Below are 25,922 nucleotides of genomic sequence, written 5' to 3'. Positions count from 1 at the left end.
ATGGGTTCATCTGTTGGGTAGGAAATGTTGGCTGGTGGTGATTTTGTTAGCAGCGGTGGAATGATCTAGATAATACACTTATCCACGCCCCCTCTGGGGGTAGGAGAGCCACTGACATCTGATTAGATTCCACGAAGATAAAAGGATCATGAAGAGTCACATGTTTAGTTTATTATTACTGGGTGACTTTGTGAATCTATCTTATGAATCAACATCAGATAATAAAGTGATGACTAACTGTATTTAATCTTCAGTCAAGAAGTGATGATTGGTTTACCGCACTTGTGTTTCTACCTTGAACGACTTACTGGAAATGAGGTGACTGTTATTTTAACACATTCCCGACTTAGAGCTTTCTTTCATAATTACTCTTGTTACCTTTCAAGAATTTTGTCTTTGATGCCAGGAGTGTCACAAATAGACATATGTGAGTTTAGGCCATTAATGAATACTTAAAAAAAGTATTTTCTTAAAATACTGGATATTTTGTGTATGTGTTAGGAGACTGGTGCAATATTTGTTATCTAGGGAAACAAGCCTTTTTCTTTCTTTCCGAAATTTACACAAGACTATTAATACCTTTTTATGTGATTACACTACTGTGCAAAAGTCAAAAAAGGCATCTCAAGGCATCCCTCATTTCTTTATTTTTTATTAATAAATGGGTAGAAGATGCTGCAGTTTATTGAATCATCTGCAAATATAAAAAAGAAACAGTATACAAAGCAAAAATGGAGTTTGTAGAATCCTAACAAGCTTGAAAGTCAATATTTGGTATGACCACCTTTGTTCTTTGTTTTTGTGATGTATTTAAATATTCTTCCAGTTCCTTACGGTGGTAACATAGTGTAATGGTTTACACTATGGCTTAGTTTTCTAACAAGAAAAAAGATTCCTGGTTTGATTCTGAGACACAAAATCCCTTTGGGGTTGTGTCAGGAAGAGCGTCTAGTGTGAAAACTGCCAAATCCAACATGCAGTGTTTACAGCTGTGGTGACCCCTCTGTGAGTAAAGGAGCAGTTAAAAGTAGCTTTCAGTCTTCAGGAATAGTTCTCCAGGCTTCTTGTAAGAAATTCAAAGCTCTTCTTTGGATGTTGGCTGCCTTTTGTTCTGTTCTCTGTCAAGATGATCCCACACTGCTTCAATAATATTGAGGTCCAGGCTCTGCGGAGACCAATCCATGACTGATAGTGTTCCTATCCTACTGTGTGCTTTTTCCATCCAGGTGTTATTTTACTACATTGGCAGTGTGTTTGGGATAATTGCCATACTAAAAAATTGTATTGCATGATGAACCTGATGGTATTTTTCTGTCTTTGTATTTCAATGATTTTTGACACCACCATCACCACCACAACACCACTGGCTGACGTATAGCCTCAAACCATGACAGAGCCTCCACCTTATTTTGCTGCTTAGAGAAAAAAGGTTGACTTTTTCTGAAAGTGTCAAAATCAACGTACCAGCACCTTTAAAGCGAAGTCTTTTTTGTTTCTGTATAAAAAAAAAAAACAGCCTAAAGCAACACAATATGCTTTTCAACGGACAACCCTCTCTCAGTTTTGATTATATTTCCACATACCTGAATTAGATTTAGGCGTGAAACTAGATTTTTGGGATTACATTTAGAGGAAATGTAACATTCAGCAACAATTTTGTTTCTTTAAAACACAGCTGGTGTTGATAGTATGTGTACAAAGTGCTCATTACATATGTATCATTATGTAAAACATCATATATAACAAGTCACTGTGGGGTTTGTTATGTAAAGAAAGAAACAGTGATTTGACATTTTACTGATGTACCATTACCGATGCATGTACACATTTGTAACAGCTCAAACATTTCTTCTTCCATTAATTGTTGGCAGAAAAAAAGAAAAAAGAAAAAAGAATGCTACAGAAATTACTGAAGAAGTCACTTGGATGAGAGATGAAACGTAACTCCCACTGAAAACGCTACATCCAGATGAACAGAATCAACTTTTTGGGATACAGAAATGACACTTCCTTCAAAATCTATTTGATGCTGTAGTTTAGTTTCAGAGAACTTTAATTTCCAGGAGACAGACTAAAGGTGAAATATGTGGCTGACTACCACCTCCTACCTCCACACAGGAAGGAAAAACGAAGAAAAAGTCTCACTTTAAAGCCACGGACTCTTCAGTCATAATACCATTGTGAATATGTCAATTTAGGTGCCGCAAGATCTTTTTTCTGCTCTGGTTACAGCTGGGCAGAACCAAAGCATCTCATGCCCCCCACCTCCCCATTTCACCTACTGACTAAGCTGCCTACTGACAGGAGGTTCATGTTTATTGTGCAGGAATGAATATAGTATTGATCGTCTGATCTTAATCTCAGCAAAAGTGCATGTAAATATACCTCTCAGAAAGCTGAACCATTTTAACCATGAATCATATGTTGTTCCTCCAAAATAAGAGAAGCCTATGTGGCAGCGCTAACTCTAGAATAGTGTGGAGCTAAGTCTTTTCCAAAGAAAGACTGTTAATGAAATGAAAACCAGCAGGTGACCATATTTCATTGTAAATGTTAGAGGGACACGAGGGCTGTTTTAAAGTCAATGTGTTTATTTGTTGCAGGGAAACACACAGGTGTTTTGGAGCAAGTAAAAAGGCAATTTTAGTGATGCACAATAAGAAAGTTATTGCTGCAAAGCTTTGCTGCTTCTTGCAAGACAGATAGACAAGTGTTGAGTTACAATTTGCCGTCCACACAGCCTGAGGGAGAGATTTCAGCTCTTTCTCTGTCTCTATCTCTTTTTTAACTGGCAGAAAAAAAACCCCACATATTAAAGCCTGTGTTTAATATTTTTCTTAATAAAGTCAATGCAGAAATCTTATATTGTTAGCAATGTAAATAGTCTCTGTAGGAATACATATCAACCCCAGAAATGAGGACAAAGTGTGTGATTAGACAAGGCATTAAGAATAGATGTGCTGAGGTTAAACACTTTATATTCTGGCTCACAGTCGGCAAACTGTGAGCCTTGTAATCTGAGCATGAAGACGTGTCAGATTTATGATTTTCTACTCTGTTTGAAAATACCCTGTACTGCTTAACAGAATAAAGATGATTTGATATCTCCATCTAGAATCTGCAGGATCTTTGATCTTCAGAGAGGGGGCATTGCAAACTGTCATGCAGCAGCTGTTTCCTCTCCTGTGCTGATTAATTTGTTCATCCCTCCCTCATGCCATCTCCGTCTTTGCTCTTTTTTATTCTTATTCCCCCAAAACAACATTTACTGTGCTCATCTCTGGGTGCTGTGCATAAATAGCACCAAAAGGTACAGCAGGGTGGTTTAATCTTTTCTTGAAATCTGCAAAAAGACAAACTACAAACAAACAACAAAAACTTCAAGTGATCTAATAGTAACTCATTTAGAGGAGGCTACATGTTGTCTTGGACAACCAAAAAGAGAATATACATGTGAATCTTTTAAAATAGTTGCCAAACAGAACCAGAGATGGGAACAGAATGCAACATTTTTGATGCATAATTTTATAAAGGCGGTGATACAACCCGAAGGGAGTTTGTGGCTCCCACTAATAGTCTGTGACATCCAAGAAAACAGCAGTTTTCAAATGCCTTGGAAAGCCTCGCCTTCTGCACAGGCTTTTCTTCTATAAGGCTTTAATTACTGAGCCAAAGGACTTCTCTGGTCTCAATTCTGAAACTTGTTTATCTCACAGCCTTTACATCGCTCGTTCTTCCGGGCTCCACTGGGATACTGCGTGCATGAGAGGGTGCTAGCAGCACATTGGCACTTTAATTCTACCCCCATCTCCGCATACATCTCCTGAATTCTTCCAGTGACAATCAAATTTGATTTTAATTACATATTTTCACACACTTCGACACAACCTTTGGCTATGTTGGGGAAAGCCTGCTGATCTGGGGCACTGAGAGGAGAATACACGGATGCGAAGAGTGGTCTAATAAAAATGTACCAGGTGAATTTTTCACTGTCACTCTATCCAGTCAAATCTAATAGTTAAATAGAGAAGAAGGCAACAGCACTGAATTGTTAATTTGTTTTTAGTGATGTAGTGCTACCATTACATCTGCAGCAGCTGTTGAAATCGTTTCTTCATGAACCCTCCAGGGCTGCGCTGCTTGGAAATCTCCCTTCCAAACTCTACAGCAGTGGGTGAAAAACTTAATAAGTGGAACAAATTTACTCTCCAGACCTAGCATGGCACCAAAGCTCTCTGTCACAGGCCCACATACACTGACACACAAACACATACACTGTTTATCCTGTTGAATCATGCTGCTGTCAGTGAAACAGATGATAGCCGTAAAATTCAAAGATGATGCTTTGAGCTTAATTCCCCTTTCAGTTAGATTTCATTAGTGCCATGTAACACCTTCTGCAAGATAATTTGTCTCATACACAACAATCAAAAACCTGTGGAATAACGTCAGAAATTAAAGGGAGAGGTTGGATGAGAAAGCAGGAATCAGTTTGTCAGAAGTACCCACACTGGAATAGTGACTTCTTTCTCTACATTTAGGTGGTTTAAGGTGTGGTTCCAGAACTTGGAACAAGAGCTTAGCCTCTAGGGCAGACGCCAGGATAGACAACATCCAAACCAAGTTTTCCTGTTTTGTCTGTGGATGATCCAGATATTAATCCAGATACAGTATTGTGCGGAAGTCTTGGTAAATGGTAAATGGACTGATTCTTATATAGCGCTTTTCTACTCTCACGGAGTACTCAAAGCGCTCTATACAACATGCCTCATTCACCCAATCACACCCATTCTCACAAGCACTTTATCTACACTTAGTGCTTTCTAACAACATTCATACACATTCATACTCCGATGGATGCATCGGAGAGGAAGTTGGGGTTAGTATCTTGCCCAAGGATACTTGACATGCAGACTGGAGGAGCCAAGGATTGAATCACCGACCTTCCGATCAGTAGGTGACCTGCTCTACCTCCTGAGCTACAGCCAAGTCTTAAACTGCCATTTATGCCTTTCTATTTTTCCAAGGACCAAGACTTTCCTGTAATTTATTTAAAATGGTCTGTCTGAAAGTATTTAAAAGTTTTTCTTTGGCTGGTTTTTCACTCATTTTCATTTCAGTCCTTGTGTCTGACCAATTTAAGATCAGGTGCAATGACTGGACAAATCCATGTATCTGATTCTAGTACAGCAGACCTGTAGGGTCAGGTACAGGTACAAATATTTTTTAGGCACACCTAAAAAAATATCTAAAGCCATGACCTTAAGAAAAAAAGGGGCCAAATCCAACAACAGCTGCCTTGAGGCTCATATTGTAAGGTAAAGAGGAAAAACCAAACAATCAAATGACTCCCCTTTGAGCAAGCACTTGGTGACAGTGGGAAGGAAAAACTCTGTCCAGCAGAACCAGGGTTAGGGAGGGGGAGCTATCTGCTGTGATCGACTGGGGGTGAGGGGAGAAATACAGGGCAAAAATCACACTGTAGTCTGAGAGCAAAGCGCTTTGTTGGTGTGATACAGAACTATGGGGTCTTTAGCACAAAATAGGGCTCGATTATTCAAGACCTTGTATGTGATGAGAAGGATTTTAAATTTGATTCTGGAATTAACAGGAGCTAATGAAGAGAGGCCAATATATAGGTGAAATTTGCTTTCCTTCTAGTCCTTGTCAGTACTCTCACTGCAGGATTTTGGATCAACTGAAGGCTTTTCAGGAAGTTTTTAGCACAGCCCTATATAAAAGAATTACAATAGTGCTGTCTACAAGTAATGTATTAACAAGTTTTACAGCATCACTCTGAGACAAGATGTTTTTACATTTAGAGACATTGTGCAAATGCAACAAAACAGTCCTACATATTTCTTTAGTATGCACACTGAAGGATATCGCTCTCATAAAATGTTATGGTCAACAGTATCGAACGCTGCACTGTCTCACGGGACAAGCACAGAGATGAGTCCACTGTCAGAGACCATAGGAATCAATCACTTGTAACCTTCTGTGTTTCTGTGCTGTGATGAACTCTGAAACCTGACTGAAACTCGTCAAACAAACCATTCCTCTGCAGCTAATGAGTTAGCTGTTTCACAAATGCACTTCCAAGAGTTTTTGAGATAAAAGGTTGGAGATTGATCTGTAATTAGCTAAGATAGCAGCGTAAAGTGATGGCTTTTAAAATTAAATGTTTCATTACTGCCAGCTTGAAGGCCTGTGGTATGCGGCCCAGAGATAGATTTAACATATTTAAGATTGAAGCATTAATTAATGGTAGGACTTCTTTGAGCAGTCTTGTAGAAATTAGGTCTAATAGACACATTAATGGTGTATATTAGACCCAGTTCAGCAATGCAAGAAAGACCGGATGCAGGCACTGGGAGAGGCATCTGGCACTTCATTTATTTATCTACTGTTCACTGAAGCCTCATCAGAAATGGCCTCAGTGAAAGAGAAGCTGAAAAGAAAACATTCTTAAGGAAGAGAAAGAGAAAGAAAAGGTTGAAGTGTGCCAAATTTTACCTGAACTGAACTGAAAATCAGTGGCAACAGGTCTGATGGAGTCATGAATCCAGATTTGAAATTTCTGGTTTCAATCTTCATCTATATGTGGAAAGTAGGTCAGGAGAAAGGTACAACAGTGGGTGTCTACAACCGAGAAACACGCAGAGGGTAGTGTTTGCCAGTGGTGTTGGGGATCTTGTCAAAATTGATCATCTGGTTCAGAAAACTGCTTTCCGATTTGCACCCGGTTGACAATAGCTTCAGTTTTCAGCATGTCAGCGATCCCAAACACACTGCCAATGCAGTAAAAGCATACCTGTATAAGAAAACACACAATTGCAGACCTCAGCATTATTGAAGGGATTAGTGTGGGATTTTCTTGAGAGAAAATGGAACAAAAGGCAGCCAACAAGAGCTTTGAATGTCCTTTAGGAAGCCCAGAGAACTATGCTTGAAGACTACTTAATGAAATTACAAGAAAACTTTCCTTAGATAGTTCAGGCTGTGCTGAAGGATAAAAAGTTGTCATACCAGATATGGACCTTTAATCTTGGTAGAATTGTACAAACTCAGATTTTTCCTTATATGTTGTATTTCAGATATTTCAGTAAATCACTATCATTTTCCAGCAAACATGTAAAGATATGAGCACGGCTCAAGACAAGTACTGTGTTTAAAAATCAAATCACAGTTAATGATGATTAATTGTGATAGTCTATTCTTCTCTATTTTGACTGTTTACCAGCAACCTGTGGCTTGGCTGGTCAATAAAACCCAGGTGATAAGTAGACTACAGGGAAAAATATTGTCCCTGGCCTAAAGTTTATATTCATATACAGATGTGTGTTTATAGAGATTATCTAACACTAATACTGTTATGTTGGTAGCCACTAAAGACTTAACACAGCACATATGCAGTGGAACCCACTGGGATCTGCAAATAGACACTGATGTGCACAACTGGTGAAGTCTCTCATGGAGCGCCACCTCACAGAAACCAAATGAAAGAAAAAAAAAAAAACATAAAGATGTAAAGTTTTATTGATGTCTTCATACAGCTGAGTGCAGATAGAAATGATGAGAAGCCACGAGTTTTTGTCATTAACTCTGTGGCGAACTGTTCTGTAGGCATGTGAAAAAAGAGCCTCAACGAATATTAAAATAAACAAACAAACAAAAAACTAGTGTATCCATCATTTCTGTAAATGCAAGTGGGATTCTTTAATTTAACTGCAAATTTTTACTTTACATTTCAGAACATCAAGATGTGCAGTGTTACAGCAGCAATGCAATGAAAATAGATACAGAAATATAGAATATGCAAAACAAAAAAACAAACGTAACACATACATATATATATATATTTTTTTTCTTTGATGGTATTTTTTGTTTGTTTGTTTTTTTGAAGGCCTCATATTGTTCTCGTATAAAAACAGGGGCTCCCTGGTGCGCCTCCGCCAGCGCTGTGGCGACGGCATCAGAACACACAGGGTCGAGAAGAGAATGAAGAAGGCTCACAGTGTCCTACATTGTAGCAGCTCCCATAATCCGCATGGGCAGATTTTTTCATTTCCACCTGGAAGTCTGCCAATCCAGAGGATTTCTCCGCTGCTGACAACATTTCATTGCCCAGATGAGAGGACATATCCTAGTCCTACAAATAATATGGCTACCAACTGGACAAGCACCCACGTCTCCATTAAAATTAATGCAACCAAAAATGTTACAGTAAAAAAAAAGGAGTTTTTTTAATCTCCCTCAAAGATTAAAGTAAGGTTTCCTAATTTAGAAACATCAGTGAAGAATAGAGCATGACCTTTGCAGGGTTACACTCCTCTCTGACATCATCACTAATGCAGCGCAATGATATTTTAATAAAACATGCTTCGACTGTTTCAAGCGCATGTTCACTTATTCCATCACATCATTAAGTTGCTGCTTAATTTATCACGTCTCGGGAACTTGTTCTCGCTCTTTTAATGGGTGCAAAAGGACATTCAACCGCACCGCAGAAAAGTGCACAAGCAAAAACCTCTGCTGCACGTACATAAAGAGGACTTTAAAACATTGAAAGCAAACATTTTTTGCATTTTCGTGTGTCCCTTGTCGTCTGTGCTGCTGAGCTGCGCCTTAAAAGCTGACCAAAATTTCACAAGAAAAAGCACATATGGTTTTCGCAAAAGGCCATTTTCACAATTAAAAAAACAAACAATTTCTCCATCTGTTTTTTTTTAACATAATGTGCTGCCAATGGACAAAAATCATGAGCAGAAAGCAAGAAAAATACACTTTGCTGGAATCCAATTTCTTGATTTTACATTAAAACACTGTTAACAAAGACACCGAAAAGAAGAACAATCACAAAATGATCACACGTCTTTATGTTTATGCTATTAAGCGTGGACCATCGCATCTCTGCCACATTCTGTGCTGTCCAGTTACCTACTGCATCCTAGTTCTGTCAGCTGTGTGTAGAAGCTTTTTAATGGCTTTTACGCTAGTATCTACTCAGTCAGGAAAAGTCCACAAGGAGACTAAAAGAAAGCCTAGAGGTGATAACAAAGTTTATATCATTTGTTGCCTCTCTTATATCTGTTTCCTTAGAGGAATCAAATCAAGATGAAACAAATGTCCACCACAACAACAAGAAGTAACAATAATTAAGCTGCAAAAAGCGTAAAAGGTTTTATTAACCAAGCAGTAACAAGATCCATCAGTTTCCTATATATATATATATATTTTTTAATATAACATATCCATCGATTTAGACTTTTTTTCTGGCTTAGTGTGAGGCAATTAATACCAAACTCCACCTGACAGCAACATTTATAACGCCCACAGAGTGCTGCTCTCATTTGACTTCCCCTTTACATCTCAATATTTTATCAGCTGTGAACCACTTGGCTTAGAGAAACACCAGTGGACCGGGGCTGCTCACCAGCACACTCAATCATTAACACACATAATTACTACCCAGATGAGGAATTAAGGATTGTCCTTGAAGGTCAAACCCAGTCTCTGCCCTCACTGAGCACTCTGCTGGCATCCGCAGCTCAGTTGATTCGCCAGTCCTGGGCAGCTGTCCGACATTGCTATTAACCTGAGCAAAGCCAACCCACCCATAAAGCTGTTTGGGATATGGCAGCTGCTCAAGGGGCAGTGAGGTATTAAACATAGATTTACAAGAATGAAAATGTCCTCCATCCCTCATAATCTCCAGTCCTTCTACACGCAAGACAAGCCTCACGCACATGAACATACACACACTGACTTATGCAATGTTGTCAGAAAGCGGCATCGACTTGTTTAGACACACCCCGCAACACTGTGTGTGTAAACAGAAAGCATGCACTGCCACTTGTGAGCTGCTCAGGCTCATGCATAATATTTAGACAGTCTGCCATGTTGGAATACCTCAAAAATAATCAACAGCGAGGGTTGTTCTCGCCCACTTTGAACTCGTGAGCGTCCACCTCATTTCACCTCACTCCTTGGCTTCTCTGTTTCATTGCTTTTCAAACAGCAAGGAAGCTCACAGTGTGTACTGCACTGCCATGTTACTTAGGAATGGTTTTCCACAGCACATCAAAGCCTGTTTGGAGCTCACATCGACTATGAATACAGTGCAGCATTGTCATTATAAGGAATGCAACCAAGAAGAGCTGTTTTCAAAGAGGAGTCGAATAAAAGTTGATCTACTGAGGAGAAAACACGAAATGACAGCAGCTCATATCATTACAGCAGACTGATGCAACGGCACATCTTCTTCAGATAAGCAAACGATTTTGAAATCCCCTCTAACGTCTTAAGGGTTCGAATTGAACGGACACATGAACTTGTGTTTCCAATAAACACAGAGTCTTTGAGATTATGCAGACCACATAAATATGTAAAAATGTTGGGCTGGTGCTCTTGCCTTTGGGATTTGAAAGAAGCACCAGTCAGAATATTTAGCTTCCAGAGCCCAGCGGCCACACTGGTTTTCCTGCATCGGATCCTTTTAGGAATCAAAAGCACGGTCTTCACAGATTTCCAGAGCAGCCTTGGTCGCACCTCCAAACACTTCCACATTAGCATCAATCCAAGGAACCACGTTTCCGGGCATGTAAGCTGAACAGTTGGCCAGGCCCATGATGTCCACGGGCCGCAGTACTCTGTCCCACATGTTGAACTGGCTCAGCTCGCCCACAAAAGCCTGGGTGGCATCAAAACGGCCTCCCACAATGTCCTTCATAGAGAAAGAGAACAGAGCTGAGTTTCTAAAGGAAATGTAAACAGACTTTAATTAAAATTAATAAATTCTGTTTGATTTTAATCAAAATGCAAAACAAAAGCAAAAAAAAACAACCTAGACCCCACTGCAAATTCTTTTTAGTGTACTGCCACTTTAAAATATCCAAATGCTGTGCAATCTGCAATACTGTGCAATCTGCAGCAATCTCACCTTAAATGTATGAGTGAGGAAAAAAATCACCACCTCCTTAAGCTCCAAAGTAATGCACTATGAGTTAATAGTTCTCTGAGGAGATTTTACATCACTGTATATTTCTATTTATACACATAGCGCTGTCATGGAGTTAACCAGCGTAATAACTTGCTAACACAGCTCCCAGGGGTAAAATGTTGCCTTTTAGCAGTGGATGAGTGAGGTAATACTGAAAGGGCCACAATAGCGTGAGAAGAGCCTCTCTTCCTCCTCTTCCCTGCTCCCTGCTCAGAGCCTCTGGCGCTGAGCTTGGGGGAGAATACCCCCCAGGGATGTTATTGACACAAGGAAAAATACACATGCACACACAGACACACATATACATGCACATACACCTGTTCTTTACCATCAAAGCTTCTCTATTGCTCTCACCTGCTCCTGGCCCAGGATGATCACCCCTCCAGGTTTAATTGGGTGCCAGGGGGCCAGGTTGTCCCCAGTGCCTAAACGCTCGCCATCCTGGTAAGCCTCCCAGAAACCATCTCTAGTTGTCCAGGTGATGCAAATGTGGTGCCAGCGCCCGTCACTCACTGACAGAGGGAGTTGGGCCACCTGATTGAGAATGAAGTGCGAGGTGTGAATGGCGTGAGCACAGTGAGGAAGGCTGAAGAACGAGGAGCAACGATAGGCAGATACAGTATAAGGGTGCAAGAGAAGTCGAGAGAGGTACAAGTGTAATTGTGGCATGCTAGAAACAAGGACACCAATTAGAAGGGCCGGGGCTTCAAAGAGACAACCCTCTGCAAAGAAATCCCCACATGAGCCGTATGACATATAAAATTTAGATTACCCAGGTGACATCAAGGGATAGAGCATCCTTCAAAGCAGTCAGATAGCTAACAGCAAAACAGTGTCCTCTTATGCTTTGTTCACAGATCAAAGAAAAACAACCGGTTATTTTACCAGCCAATGACATCATAGTCCTCTGAGGATACAGTGCGGCACATAGGATTATCAGTGTGTACTGTAACTCATTAGCTTTTTTTTTATATAACCCTACAGGGCTGCTTTATCCTAATACCTAGTTGCAGATGTAGCTCCAGATGCAAATAAACCCGAAAAGATGGGCAGTCACTCAAAATAAAATTCGACTCACTTGCAATTACAGAAGCAATTGACCCTGTTAAGGACACCAGGCGTTACACTTCACCACAGGGAACACTGGGAAGGTTGTTATAAAGTCTGTCTGATTTGGAGCATTCTGGGCCACATGGACTGTTTAAAGATTCAGGTTGTAAAATTGAAAAAAACAAACAAACAAAAAAAACAACATTCGTCAATTATTCTGCAGCAATGGATTTATGCCAGCTGTGATTCTTTGTAGACACAGAGTTTCGAATTAAAGCACTATATCCACAGGGCATACTCTTGAGAATGACTGACTCATTTTTTAATACTACAAATGACACACTCACACCGTAAAACATGCAATTTTGCAGTTATTACATAGTTGAAATGCATATTCTCCTCTTGGCTTTTTAACAAAAAAAGAATAATATTTTGACTCGCTATAGCAGGAAAAGCATGTATGTTTCTCTTTTGTTCCATTTCTCTATAAGACAAAACAAGGAAACTGGAGCCTGGAAGGGGACACCTAAAATGAAAACCATTGTTGGTATCTACATCTATGCTTTTCCCTCTATGAGATGTCAAAATGGCCCGTGATGTGTTTTACTTAATGTTCAGAGGACTTTCTGTTCCTCATCTCCAGCAGGGTGTTGATGAGGTTCTGCAGGTAAGTGTGAAATGTTTTTAGAAGGTGACGCAAGAAAGAGCGAAGTCATTAAAGTGTCCGTATTCTACAGCAGTGATTACAGTGATGTTTGTCTTCGCAGACAACCCAACAAAAACGCACCAACTGCATGAATTTTTAAGGATATTTGGAAAAATCTGGACCCATCACACATTTGTACACTTGCCAACAAAACAGTGTTACTATTGTACAAGGCCAGCTGAATCCATTACTGATTAAACTCCTGGTAGTCCCATTTGAATGAAAAATTGAGATGCCACCGGCATCTTTTGAACATTGGAGGGGAGAAAAAACATGACAAAAAAAATCAACTTTTTCCCCCTTTTTCTGAGACAAAATATACGATGATGAAGATGCTGCTTTATAACAACAAAGACGCTCTCTCCCCCCATAACCAAGTACAAATACATAATACAGACAACGCTGCACTTTTTAATACTGTCGAGGCAGCTTTCTGCTTTCTTCTCAGTATGCTGCCAAATGAACAGCATAAACAATGTGCCCCAGAGGGCCCTGTTATCACTGCGAACAAGTTTAGCACATGGATGTGCTGCTGCACATACGGTTATCATATTCACCAGCCTCTCCTCGCTCTCTTCTGCTCTCATGCTTTCTGTCTCACTTCCTAACTTCCTTTTTTTTCTTTTTTTTCTGGCACCTTCTCATTTTTCCCCTCTCTTTACCAACTCCTTCTTACACTGCTCCATCACCTCGAGAGCTTGTTTAATTTCCACCCTCTTTCCCTCTTTTTCTCAGTCATACTCTCATCATTTTCTCCCACCATCTTTCTATTATCTGCCTGACTTGAACACATGTATAATGCATAGTGAAGGAAAAACTGTGGGTAGACCTGTCTGTGCCAGTAACACCACAAGTCAACAAGATAGTGGGACTATGATTGTTTCCAACGCAGGAAAATATTATCATAAAATTCCCCAATTACAACAATGAGCTGTGATATCATAAGACAAAGAAGTGTTAAGTACTACATTGGATAATGTGTGTTCTTAGCTTTACACTAAGAACTTATTTCCCATGAAGCTTTGCTCCCAAGTTTCCATGTGATGTGAAGCTTGAACCCATCACAAAGAAAGCAACATTTAGCCTCAAAATTGTGTCTTTCATCAATAAAACAATTACAGGTCTTTTGCTTTATGACAAAATTGCATTAAATATTGATAAAAGTTTATTTGTTTTTTAACATTTTCTTATATTTTGGGTTAATTGCGATTACACTGTTTAACTACAATATAACCTCCAAAGAAAGCAAAGAGGACAATGAAGCAGATGAGCACATGTGGCAGCACAACTCCTCTAATGAATTACTGTTATTCGCGGGTGTGAGCGAAATGTGGGTCGATGGTATTAAATGTTTATAAGGAGCAAAATTAAATATTCAGAGCTAATGGTCAGCGAACTGCTTCTCGGCTGTATCGTTATTGTGCACACATGTACGTACAGAAGCTATGTGCTTGTTTTGGATCCCAAAGCCGGCTCATTCTTATTCATTCTTTGCATTTAATTAGTGTCTTTGCTGATCCACATTTACGCCCATCATTAGAGCCAGCTGTGTTGCCAGGAAAATACTAAAGGATTTAGAGCATCTGTCTTCAGAAAATCAGGTCAGTGTGAAGGATTTACTCTGCAGCATGAGCAAATGGTGAAATTTAAGTTCATCACAATAGACTTACCTTGTCATTGACTAGTAGCTCAATGGGATTGTTTCCCCATTCAATGAGGACTATCTCATTGGCCTGGCCTGGAACGCCATATGAAAATGGAGTTCCTATTCCCGGACTAGCGCTGGACTTGAGCCACATGCAGACAGTGAAGGCGTACATCTCTGGGAGGCTCTTCTTGATGCGTCCATACAGGTAGTTTGTACGGAGAGGAAGGGACACCTTGAAATCCTCAGGTGACTTGAAGGCATTATTATCTGTTGATAGATGAGGAACACTTAATGTAATATATTCAAAGTTATTTTTAGTGTGTCACGACTTGATAGTTCTGAGGATGACGACAGAAAAAAGAAGATAAGAAAGTGTGAGTCACTGTCACACAGATCACTGCTACTGTCTTGGTAGTCCAAAGATGAAATGCAGAGCTTTAAAGATCCATTTTCCACATTTTGCTTTTTGCCAATTAAGAGCAATTTCAAAAATATGTAGAACAATTGTAGAACCTTTGTGCTGTTATTCTTTTATCTTAACCTTTGCTGTGGAGAAGACTGATGAAGTCATAAGAAATGAAAAATGTATTTGCAGTGAAGTGGACTGATTTTGAAAAACAATTACAACTTTCCACTCAGTCCCACTGCATTTCTGTTTTTTATGTTTCTTGCTCTTCACTTTTCCCTTTCCTGTTCAAGCCAACTTTTTAACCAGTCAATATTTGACCTAGGCATACTGCCAGTGCATGCTGCTGCCTCTGTGTTTTCATGATCCTTCACCCTGAAAAGCCTGAAACATCTTAGATAGACACAAATTTGGGACCATAATTCTAGCCTAAAACAGGGAAGAGGTTTCATAGACAGTCACTACAAGATACATACAAGATATTTAATATGAGGTACAGCCTCCTTTGGAGGTGATGCAAACTGTCTCCCATCTGTTCGTGGAACGAACACGTGTCCGGATCTGTTGTTGAGGAATTGCTCTCCATTGCTGGATGTGTGCAGCCTGCAGCTGTGCAGTGGTCGCTCTGTGTGGCTAATGAGCACGTTGGGCCAGCAGGTCCCAGACATGTTCAGTGAACCATATGAAGACTAAATGATAGCCAAGAAACTGTCTGGATATGTTCTTGATTTAGAAAGATCTGTGCTATTCTGGCAAAGTGGGGGCAGGCATTGTCCTGCTGAAACAGCTGCAGGGTGGGGGGCTACCACAAGAATAGCACAAGCACAGGTCGGAGGTTGCACCTCTATCCAGTTAGATTCCCACCAAGTTAAATCAGATCAGAGATGGTGCTCTCATAGGCATGCAAAGCTGTAGCAACGGCTTGGACATGCATGTCAGCATCCAACATGCCAACAGGCTGGCCTTGTTTGACTTCATTCAGTCACAGCACAGTGGCACTGATGACAGTGTTGTACAAACACTGTTTTTGTCTTCTAACATTTATGGCTTGAGCATCCAATAACTTCAACCAATTATTTTAAAATTACCAATCACAAATGATTAAAACCAACCAACCAACTAAAAACGACTCACAGAAGATATTTGGGCTTTCCAAGAGATTAAAATCATCTGATGAGACTACACCAGCAGTTGGTCACCAACTTTTCTTTTTTTTAGTCTAAAATGTTGGCATTCAAGTGATTAACCATGACGAGTAACAGTGCAAGTTAACAATTAAACACTAGCATTGTTATCTTTATGAGCTGGAACAGCCTGATGTTAGCATGCTACATTTGCTGAGTAGCATGAGCACTGAGTTTGATAGATTTGTAGGTGAAAAACTAAAAAAAGAAAAACCTTTATGAGTCCTATTAAATCATATCTGTACCAAATTTCACAGTGACAATGACTGCAAAGAAAACCTATATAACAGCAGAGGGGTGCAGTACAACACTATGTTCCCCCCCTTGCTTCTTCAAGTTTTCTTTTTTCATATTCAGGTAACAATGGCACACGGGCTTCATTTGGACAAGAAGTTTCCAAAGAGAGACAGAGAGAGAAAGAGAGAATAAATCTAATGGCCAGCTCTCTTGTAGTGGTCGGGACATTTTCAGATTTGAGTAAAACATGAATTTAGTGGATTGAGAGTGCCTAACAAGCAAAAGATCCCTGGGAAAACACACAAGACTCTGCCAAATAAAACATGTGGAGTGACCGTTTGTGAATAAAGGAGCAGCTGAAAGTGGCATCTTCTTCTAGTGAAACACAAAGTTAAAAAAATAATGTTGACGCAAAAAGAGAAGCCAGGAGAAATCAGGAACTATCACCTGGGGACCGCAAATGTCTAGCATCTTGTTCTATTGATTACTGAGATGCCCGAGTCTGGACCAAAATGCTGAATTGACCATGAACCGGCAGACAGACAGGGGAACTGGCTGACACACTGCTAACCTTGGAGTCATAACTTGCTCCAGGCTTGTTTACCAGGTGTTTCCCAATCTGAGGAACACATCGCCGGCAGATAGTTCAAGAATTTAACAAAAAAGTTTCACCGTATAAAACTGTGAATAACTTAAGGATTTCATCATCTACAGTAGACATAATTATTAAAAGATTCAGAGACTCTAGAACTTCCTCTGCACTTTGAGACCCTTATAAGGCACAGCACGGCAAAAACACACTTTCCTGTGTTCTGTGGGTTGACTGATCAAAATTAGAAGCTCCCTTTTCTCCAAGTATTATTATCAGCTGTTGACAGCTGCTGAAAAGCTTTAAAGAAGATGTGAGGTGGCATTAAACGTGCTTCTGTGCCAAATTTGTAAACACTGTGTTGGCATCACATGGAAAGATTAGCATTTTCTTTTTTAGAAAAAAAAATCCAATTTCAATTTTGTCAGTTTAAAAATATCCTTTAAAAAAATCTTTGTTCTGTCATAAGTTACATCAATACAGGTTTTACAATATTTTCAATTTGTTTCCATTAAAATTTGTATGAAATTTCAACTTTTAAAATTGTAAATGCACAAATTTTCATCCTCCAATGTTATTATGTTAGTGCTCCAATTCGCTTAATTCATTTCTGCTCAAACTCAAAGCTTGGAGTTAATTATTTAGCTGTTGGTCAGCTACATAAAGGAAAGGATAGTTGTGAAAATCACACATAATATGATTTAGTGGTTGATTTGCAGGAAAGTAACACATTTCAGTTTTCAAAGTGGTGGAATTAGAGTTTTACCTGTGCTGAGCACAATACTCTGGCCTTATACACCGCTAAAAACCACAACTCCTCTGGTTATATTGCGCAACTTTAGCACTAAAATAAGGCTTTACAATGCAGACCATTTTAGAATTTAATTGGTTTGACTGCTGAACCGGTCAAATCAATTTAACCTGCAGAATTAGAATGTGAAATGTAAAATCTAAAAATGTGCACTGAGCTTTAAGTCAATACTGCATATTTTACTTTAATGCACAGGGCAGATGATACCAAGCTATCACCAGTGTAAAAATCTTCACAAATCCAACTGACACAACAACACCACACCACAGCCTTGAAAATCGCTGTGGAATTGAATCGACATCTCTCTGGCACACATTTGATATAAATTGAACTAAATAAGTCTCACAATGTAGCATTTGTTGAAGGTCTATTGTACTGACTTGCAATATCATACATGCGGTTGTGTTATTCGGTCCACTGCCCATCTGAGCAATTAGCTTTAGCTACCCAAATCTATAGCTTGTATCAGACCCCTGACTCTATCAGCTAAACCTTAGCGGGGTGCATGGGGACAGCAGGAAATAGGTGAGTGGCGGGATCATCTTCTAAAACAGCTTTCCTTCCAGCAGACATATTTTGTGGTATTTTAACATGTACCATCAAAGTGATACCCGGGAGTGTGGACATCTCTTGAACATTTCTTAAACTCATTAAGCATTCAACGTTGCTTTCCAAGCCTTATTTTCAAGACCAGGAACTTCTCTGAGAATGGCTCTGAGAAAAGGATCACTTTTACTTCCATCATCAGAAAAGTGCACAGGGATTGACTAATGAGTTCTAAATCCAGCAGACAACAAAAAAGGGGAAAAGGAAAAAAAAGTTTGGCATTAAATTTTGCCATGAAATTTCCCAGCACCCATTGTATCACTTACTTTTTTCGAGCTCTGTGATCCTCTCCAGGAGGGAATTGAGCGCACTCTCGGTGCGTTGGCGGTGGGCTGCTGTTTCATTGTAGAGCTGGCTCTTCTCCTCCTCCAGCTCAGCCACCTTCCGGAGGAGCTGGGTCTCCAGCGCCCCCAAACGTTGCCGCAGCAGCTCCCTGAGCTCTGGTGGCAAGGGAGTCAGGGCCGAGACACCAGCGGTTGACACATTTGTGATGGGGAGACGCAAACTCTGCTGCTGGGAGATAGATAGATAGATAGATAGATAGATAGATAGATAGATAGATAGATAGATAGATAGATAGATAGATAGATAGATAGATAGATAGATAGATAGATAGATAGATAGATAGATAGATAGATAGATAGATAGACATTTATATAAATACCCAGATTTGTCTTATAGTTATCTATATATTGATATCTGATATTCTTTTAGCACTATTGTTTTTGATACATCAATATCAACATGAAGACACTGATTGGTGACCTGCCATATATCTGTGGATGTTTTGGGTATTTTGGGTATTCGGTAGATTGCACAATGTTTGTCTCCAGGTTGTTTTTGGACTTAAGGAAACAGCTCTACAGCCTCATGTTTATAGGGGGTGCATGGTTTGATTGCAAAATGGTCCTCAGACATTTTTAGTTTCCTTTGCGGCCTGGTTCGCCATGGAATTCAGAAACCTTGTGGATTAATTTTTTTTTCTGACACAATGACACCATCCCAGAGCCTCAGTTGAAGAGGTTATTTGGTAATCTGAGACTGAAATCAGAAGCAAACAGTCACATGGTGCAACTGTTGATGTGTGTAGATGGCTTTGATATGAGATGCACATCCTACTCTAGACAGCCATATTGCTATCAGCAACACTGGTTTTGCAATAATCAGGATGTTAAGCAGGTCCAGATCAATAGTTATGTGATTAAAATGCAATGTAATATGTATCCTTATAACTGCAATGCATCCTTCATCCAATCGGGGTATTGAAGCTTCCAATCAAGTGAAGAGGGAGAGGAGGGAAGGGAGTAGAGAGATAGATGGATCAGCAATGCAGTATACTGAATATAAAAATAGCCTTGAATTTAAAAACAGTATTATAACTGCTTATGGCATCAGGGCTGTGAGCTGGTGAAAAACACAGTGCGCAGTGACACGACATAAGCGACAAAGCCAGGGCTTATGTTAGCGTCTACTGCATGTAAAAATAATAATAAAAAAAAACGCCCCCCCCCCCCCCCCCCCCCCACTTCACTATAGTTGACCTCACTAAATGTGATCTTTGAGCCTTGTAGAATTAAATGGGACTGAGCAGAGGGCTGGTGATGGTGCAGAACTCCAGAGCCAGAGCAGAACTCCCAGGCAGACAAGACAAACCATTAAGCATTTGATTTGATTTGAAAATGTAATTCTCTGATGCAGGTAAAATCTGGGGAAATGAAAATCATCAGCTGCCACGAATAATTAGCCACACGACCGCAAATAAAAGCGTATGTGGAACACATACACGCGGCACTCATAAATTATTCAAGGTTGCTTTGCAAATTCCTGCACCACATGTATGATTACACCTTTGACAAGATTTTTTTTTTTGTTACTCATCTCTTATTGATGGCTCTTATGCAGTGGGTTTCGCCATCAGAGATATATTTTAATGATTAAAGGGGTATTGATGTGACATGGCCATTACGTGACCCTTTGATCTCCCGATTCCCCCGAGAGGTCTCCTGCGGCGGGGAATATTATCAGACGCGCAATGCTCTATAGTAATACATGATAGTAGGGGTGGGGGGTGGGGGGGTGGAAACGATGCAATGGTGCATCTTATGTTCACGGGGGGTGAGAGGGAAATAAGACAAAAGTGCTTTTCTTATGTAGCTACACAGCATGTTTCCACCTTACCTCCAAGTTCTCGAGCCGACCTTTAAGACTCTGCATGGTCTTGCCCAGTTGATCTATAGTTTCACTGGGGTCCCGGGGCAAGTCTCCCATGGTGTTCTTGCCGTACTCCTTCCGCCTGGAGCCCTGACCTCGGGACTTGCCCTGCGACGACTCGTCGGCTGCCGCCTCACAGCGCGCAAGCTTAGAGTTGAGCTCTTTGATGGTTCCCTGCTGGCTCACGATGGTCTCCTTCTGCTGCAGGATGGTCTCCCTAAGCTGGATGATCGTATTCCGAAGCTCGTCCTCCACTGGGCTGCTGCTCTGGACACGGTTCCCCGTAGGACCATACCCGCAGCCGGGCTCTGCGCCCGGAGGAATAGCGTTACATACAAAGCGGCTACCTGTAGCATCCTGGCTTCGCACCGCGCGTCCAGCGACTAGATACAACAGTCCAACTACTAAGGCCAGCATCCTGACAAGATAGACTACACAAATCCCACTGTAAAAAAGGGGAAAATGATCCTAAATTACGCACTTAACGCTTGAAAGTCTTCTGTAAAATAATAACAAACAAAAAAAGCCCAAACTTCCTACAACACAACTCATTCATTCAAATGGCCGCGGACATTTTTTCTGGACTTTCAAAGTGTAGCAAGAAGAAAGAAAAAAGGATGAAAAAAGATCAAACTTCATCTACAGTGTAACCATGGCAAAAAACTAGATCAGAATCCGCAGTGAAAAATCGTAACAGCAGACATCCACCAAACTCACGGTCCTCTTAAATAAATAGATACCAGCAAATCTAAATTCTTTCTGCAGATGGTGCAAGAAAAACAGGTTTTGATAACTCCTTTACTGGGAAATGAGTTGGAGTCTATTGAGTTGTTATCATCACAGAGAAAGAAAAAGAGATGGAAAGGGGGAAAAAACAAATCGGGCTGCAGAGAACTCAGTTTTGCTGTCTTGCCTCTCCGGTTGGTTGGATTGTGAGTGAGTGGTGCTGAAAAGACAGCGACGCTGCTCAGCCAGATTATTATGGGGAGGTGCGCACTGGCGCATCCGCTCATCAGTGGAGCGCTCAGGTTATTCAGCTTCAGCCTACGTCATCACTGAATCCTAGTGGAGCGGGTCCGCGCTCCAAGTGTCTCTCATTGAGTTTTTATGACCTGTTTAGAAGCGCCGAAGCTTAAAGATGTCAAAGCTGCTTCTTTTTTTTATTGTGTTTCTTTTTATTAAACAAACGCACCGATAGGGAATGCTTCGCCTCTCAACGACCCGTAGAGCCTATTATGGAATACACAGGAAAATGTCCCCACTGGGAATAAACATGTACCACAGACTCAATAATGTGACACCCCCTGACGGATTTAATTTAACAGCTGTCGTGATCTTGCGTCGGCTCTTTCTCTCTCTCTCTCTCTCTGACCCACAGTGTCTCAGCGTTGAAGTAAGCGTTTTTTCCCCAAGGTGCTCTAACTGTAAGGGCAAACATTAAGATTAAAACACATTTTCCCTATTCACACACTGATAATATTGAAAGGGGTTTTCATTTCTTACAAAATAAAATATCCAGTGACAGACTGTTAAAATGGGATAGTTAAAGGTGTATTTGCACCAAAAGTTACAGTGAATAAGCCACTGGTTTGTTATTGAAACTTCATGCTATTACAGAATATAAAGCATAAAAGGGTGTGCTTCTTTTCAAGTGTTAATCCTCAGTCATTTCTCTCTGCAGGGGGTCTATCTTTGAGTCCAAGCTCCACCAATTTAATGAGGCTACACTCTCTCTGTTAGATAGAAAAAAAAAGATAAACTTAATTTGTGTCATTTGAAGTCAAACTGGGCCAAATATATGTTGCAAACATTTTCTAACATTTGAATCCAGTCCCTGTAGATGTAAATCTCCCACTAGCTTCCCATTTTAATGTGGAAACCTGTCTAAACTCCGAGTTAAACTGCAATCACAACATCTTTTCAGGATAAGAGCTCTTCTCACAATACCCCGAAGACAAAGAACAATATTTGTAAAAAAGAAAAAAAGAGAGAAGTCTTTCTATTACCAAACACACAGCGGTGGTATGTTGTAGCGTGTGCAACATGATTTAAAGCCATCTTTTCTATATAAACCTGGAGGCAAACATGTGTAAGTAGAAGATGAGGTCATTAGCCTCACTAGGTTTTCACAGTAGGGAGGGTTTGGCCCTTTAAGGGAGCAGGTGTCTGTCAAGTCTAGTAAGAATATGAAAAACTTCAAAGCCAGACACCGACTGAGTTTATATTATAAATCCAGCTCAGCACACCTGATATCACGCACTGAAACTTTTTTCCCCTTGCCTCATCAACCTTTATTTCTCTAAGATGTTTCCACTCAAATTCTGAAACAGTGGGACAGCGACAGCTCCTGCCGGATGCTCTCTTAACATGGTGTGCAGGATTACCACGCTGCCCATCACAGCCTTCATCTCCAATCTGTTTGCAGGGCCTAACAGCTAAATGTCAGCAGGCATTAATGCACACACAGTGTACAATGGGAGGGGAACAGCCCGTGGAAGTCACTGCTAAGGGAAGCAGTTTCTAATATGACAGGTCCCCCGAGAGAAGGGACGCACAATCACCATGGCAACTTTATCTTCTAGCTGGCTGCCCTCCAACCCCAACATCCCTTCTCCCCACTCTTTCCACCCGACCTCAGCGAGGAAAGGAGCTGGCAGAGGTGAAGCGGGAGCGCTGAAGACTGAGCAGAGATGACAACTTTCACTTCAAAGTTGATGGGATAAAGTTATTTCCTTTCATGTTGCAGCTGGTGAGCGCCGGGGTGAAGCAACTTTCCCTTCTTTTTTTGGCGCCTCAGTGAGGGTTAAGAAGTCAGCAGGGAATGAACTCTTATCCTAAGCTGAGTTTCCCATCTAAAAGAATACATGTCAAAACTAGGTTGCTCTGCTTGCCACTTTATACAAGACAATAAATCTTGGATGAGCATCCAGAAAAACAGAAACAGTGCTGCATGCAGTGGTGAAACACAACGCAGTGACAATACTACACTTCTCAACGCTTTGCAGATGCTATTTTATGGTTGCAACTACTGTGTGACTTTACAGAAGTGCATTAAGTAATGAGCAGTTTTCAACATAATTCTAGCCACCACAACCCTCTGACCTATACAGCCTTCAACATAGTTTCAAAACAGATTAAAAGAGTGTAATTTGTAAATATTACACAGCTGATAGGTATGGATTGCTTACCTCATAGACAAATAGATTCATCATAGACTCGTACACATAGATTGCGATTAGGTCAACACAACTAACACAGATAACATGTGATTTTCCCCATTGCATTAGGAATCAAATCACATCCCCTCCACAGATTTCAAGATCTCACTGATGTAATGGCAACATCAGCATCCTAGCAACTCTCATTACGAGCTGCTTTTGACAGTAATGCTTCTGGGTCTATTTAAGACCTTAAGGAGTGTGATTCATTACCCCCCTCCCCGACTCTTTGCTCATTCCGTGTACTCATTCTTGCTCACCATGTGATATTTCACTACTTTCAGTTCCACCTGTTGAGTGTGATGTAAGCACCACACTCACAGAGCATGACACATTACAATGGCTGTTTGATATTTCAGTGAGTCACATTGTCCAAAAACACTGAGCCCATCTTCCTGTGTTCTCAACATCCCTCGAGCCACCCAGTGCCCCCCGCTGCCTGCTACCTGCTCAGCAGCATGCTCGTAGCCATCAGTTCTGCGAATTAGAGTCTGGCACAGCTGACGCACTGCAAGCAAAGGGAAAGTGCACGTATACTGCACACAAACGCATGCCTGCGAAGGCAAGCATGAGGCACTTGTGTTATGTGAATGGCAAAAGTCAGTCTCAGACATAATTCTGTTTGATGTGTATTTGTGTGTCTGAGGAGAAAATGACAAAAATATATATAGCATGTTTCATTAAAAGTGAAAAAAATCTAATGTATGAAACATGTTCTATATCAGGCAACGAAGGACGAACCACCAATTCTAACCAAGTCAAATGAAGTCTCCAATATAAAACCTGGTGGTGCTTACCGTACTCCACCTGCTGTACTACATCTCTAACACACACGTTGCGGTAAGGTGGTAGGTTTAAAGGACATTTTTTTAATGCTGCTGCAGAACACTCATGCATACTGTTCATGTAGCATCTCATAAGCAGCCCCCATCTGCCAACAATAATGCAGCTTGAGGATGACTTTGTGTGGGAATAATCATGTTTGCGACACACTCCCTGCTGGTGCTGCAGTTACTCAGCGACTCCATTCATTTCTCACATCAGCTGTCAGCCTCCAGCACCCCTTCATGGCAGAGGAATATTGTGAGCTGATGTCTTGGCTTTGTTCATCTGGTGTTTGCGTTCCTGGCAATATGCTGTTGGCTGTTTTGCTGGTCTGCTGCAGATTTCCTTGTAGGCGACGCCTTGGCTTCTGATGTCTGACAATCTCTCCTCTTATGCGGCTGCTGTTGCCAAGTATACTTATGATGACCGCTCGGTCAAGAAAAGTTCATGGTTAACTTAGCAAAGGTCAGTTGTCAGCAGATGATAGAAACCAAACAGTGGACTGTTTTGTAAAAGTCCAACTACTGATTGAAAAATCAACTGTGGACAAAGAAAACCATCTCCATTTGTGAATTTTTTGGCTGTATTGCAATGTACTTCATCTTTGCACTGAAATGAAAAAGAGTCATAGTCATAGGCAGCTCGGGACTTCATCACTCAGCATAAACGTACTTATATGTTGTTTTACTCATTTGCTTGGGAGGAAAGCATCGACTATAGTTTGATTTATCAAGGTCATACACTAGTTTGTATTTAATGTGTCCCTGAGGTGCCTATACTTTCTGGATAGTACATTTACTGCATAGTTAAAATTGTTTACATACTTTTGAATAGTGATGTCAACTCCTTTTAAGATTGTGGGTCACATACAACCCACTTTGGTTCTTAGTGGGCTGGACCAGTGAAATGACCCTTTCTGTCAGTGTAAATACATTTAACTAAACATTTAATCCCTGAAATGATTAAATTTAAGAAAAAAGTGCAATTTCAACAGTATGTCTCAGTTTCTCTATATGATAAATGTGTAAAAAGACAGAAAAGCTTCTGGTAGCCCATTGCCCAGATTGTTTATTTATAAAATAATAAAGTTTTTGTTAATTCACAGATTTCTTAAAAACTTGAATCCACTATAATAAAAACAGAAATGTCTATAGCAAATAGTGGAAAAGCAACTTTCCTCTGATTTAATTATTTATGTATTACTTTACTACCTTGGTGTAGTATAAATGGCAGTGCAGGTCTTTATTAATAGGAACAGCTGCAAAACATATGGCAATACATCTAAAAAAAAATTCAAAATATATGCATTCATTCACAAAGCCTTTCTTTGGAAGTCTTTCCAAAGAAAGGCTGGGCCCCTGGTCTTATATTTGGGAGTAGGTTCATTGTGGGAGCCTAAAGTCAAACCCCACAAATAGTCTGTTTTTGT

The 25,922-nt window shown here is 40.4% G+C and overlaps 1 protein-coding gene across 2 annotated transcripts; it reads right to left on the bottom strand.

The window, feature by feature from the left end:
* Positions 1–7,871: 7,871 nt before the first annotated feature.
* nptx2a (neuronal pentraxin 2a) lies at positions 7,872–21,436 on the bottom strand. 2 transcript variants are annotated; one of them, XM_026165104.1, is made up of 5 exons: positions 20,418–21,436; positions 18,506–18,752; positions 14,429–14,673; positions 11,357–11,536; positions 7,872–10,726 (listed from the first exon to the last, which is right to left on the bottom strand). In XM_026165104.1, exons 1-5 carry the CDS (start codon positions 20,865–20,867, stop codon positions 10,499–10,501), a joined length of 1,350 nt encoding a protein of 449 aa, XP_026020889.1. In that variant the 5' UTR covers positions 20,868–21,436; the 3' UTR covers positions 7,872–10,498. The 2 variants fall into 2 exon arrangements, with proteins under 2 accessions (XP_026020889.1, XP_026020891.1); XM_026165106.1 differs by having other exon boundaries at positions 18,506–18,749.
* Between the last annotated feature and the right edge of the window lie 4,486 nt (positions 21,437–25,922).

The sequence above is a fragment of the Astatotilapia calliptera genome, chromosome 4 (assembly GCF_900246225.1).
Source record: "Astatotilapia calliptera chromosome 4, fAstCal1.2, whole genome shotgun sequence".
Classification (NCBI taxonomy): Eukaryota; Metazoa; Chordata; class Actinopteri; order Cichliformes; family Cichlidae; genus Astatotilapia; species Astatotilapia calliptera.
Note: the sequence above shows the minus strand (reverse complement) of the source record. Positions and strands in the feature narration are given on the sequence as shown.

What these genes read in the sequence shown, in the direction of transcription:
- nptx2a (XM_026165104.1), bottom strand. Translation starts at nt 20,867, where the DNA reads ATGCTGGCCTTAGTAGTTGGACTGTTGTATCTAGTCGCTGGACGCGCG. An exon ending in GATCACAGAGCTCGAAAAAA is followed by an intron (nt 14,674 to 18,505) that starts GTAAGTGATACA and finishes ATCTATCAACAG; the next exon opens with ATAATAATGCCTTCAAGTCA. An exon ending in AGCTACTAGTCAATGACAAG is followed by an intron (nt 11,537 to 14,428) that starts GTAAGTCTATTG and finishes ATTCTCAATCAG; the next exon opens with GTGGCCCAACTCCCTCTGTC.